We start from the raw sequence: 1224 nt of genomic DNA, 5'->3' as shown, positions 1-1224 counted from the left end.
AAAAAAGGAAGAAAAAAAAAAAATGCGGGAGAGAGCAGGAAAAATAAGACGGGGAAAAATCCGCCCGTGAGGGGACAGGTTCTGCTCGTGGCACAGAGCAAACGGGCTTGCCTTTTTTTTTTTTTAATTTTTTTTTAAATATTATTATTATATTTTGTATTTTCTTCTCGCCGAGAGGATTCAGCCGCCTGGAAAGCGCATGTGAAAAGAGCAGCAGCAAGGAGAGGGGAGGAAAAAAAAAAAAAAAAAAAGGAAAAAAAGCGGGGGTTTGGCTTGGACCCCCCCGCCCCAGTGCGGGAGGAAGGACCCGCGGCGGCCGGAGGGCGAGGAGCTGCGGCGGCCGGCGAGGGAAGGGACCGGGGCTGCGTGACCCCCGCGGCGCGGGGGGAGAGGCGAGGAAGAGACGTTTCCCGATCCTCCCCGCCGAGGATTTGGGGAGGTTTCCGCGCCTGGAGCCCGTGCCTGTGGATCTAAAGAGGATTATTATTTTTTTGGGGGTGGCACTGAAGCTGGATTTGTTCCTGTGCGTGCGGCGCGGGGGGGGGCATTTCTGCTGCCTCTAGAGGAGCCGGCGGCCCGGCCGGGGCGCGGAGATCCCCGCGGATCGCTCCGCACCCCCCGGGAAAGGTGCGCCGAGGGGATCGGCGGGGGGCGGGGGAGGAGAGGCAGCTGCAGCTGCCGGGGAGGAGGCCCGGCGGAGCGGCAGCAAAGTCATCGCTATCGGCCCCCCCTCGGCTGGCTTCGGGCTCGGCGCTCTCCATGTCTCTGGCTCTGGGCAGCGGCCGCCACAGCAGCGAGTAGGGGGGGAGGAGGAGGAGGAGGAGGAGGAAGAAGAAGGGAGCCCGGGAGTGCCTCCCTCCCTCCCTCCCTCCCTCCCCCCGGCAGCCCCGGCCGCCTCCCGTCCCCTTGCCCCGCGTCCCTGCCTTCCCCTCCCCAAGATGGGCTGTTTAGGGAACAGCAAGACGGAGGATCAGCGCAACGAGGAGAAGGCGCAGCGGGAGGCCAACAAGAAGATCGAGAAGCAGCTGCAGAAGGACAAGCAGGTCTATAGGGCCACGCACCGGCTCCTCCTGCTGGGTAAGGGGTCGCGGGCCGTCCCCTCCCCGCCGGGGCAGCGGCCCCAGCCCGGGCACGGCGAGGCCGGGGGAGAGAGGTGGGGCCGGGGGGGGGAGCGGAGCCGCAGGGCCCACCCGGGGCCGCGGGGATCCGCTATAGCAGCGCCCG

At 65.0% G+C, this 1224-nt stretch overlaps 1 protein-coding gene across 1 annotated transcript in view; it reads left to right on the top strand.

Annotated features, from left to right (window-relative positions):
* Positions 1–6: 6 nt before the first annotated feature.
* The window catches only part of GNAS (GNAS complex locus), an 87041-nt gene continuing 85823 nt past the window's right edge, over positions 7–1224 (top strand). The window contains exon 1 of the mRNA XM_041478600.1: positions 7–1077. Within this exon, the coding sequence (XP_041334534.1) occupies positions 939–1077 (139 nt within the window). The 5' untranslated portion in view covers positions 7–938. The remainder of the gene's footprint in view (positions 1078–1224) is intronic.

Source organism: Pyrgilauda ruficollis, unplaced genomic scaffold (assembly GCF_017590135.1).
Source record: "Pyrgilauda ruficollis isolate IOZ18807 unplaced genomic scaffold, ASM1759013v1 scaffold45, whole genome shotgun sequence".
Lineage (NCBI taxonomy): Eukaryota > Metazoa > Chordata > Aves > Passeriformes > Passeridae > Pyrgilauda > Pyrgilauda ruficollis.
The sequence above is the reverse complement of the archived record's forward strand: the minus strand, read 5'-3'. Positions and strand labels throughout refer to the sequence as shown.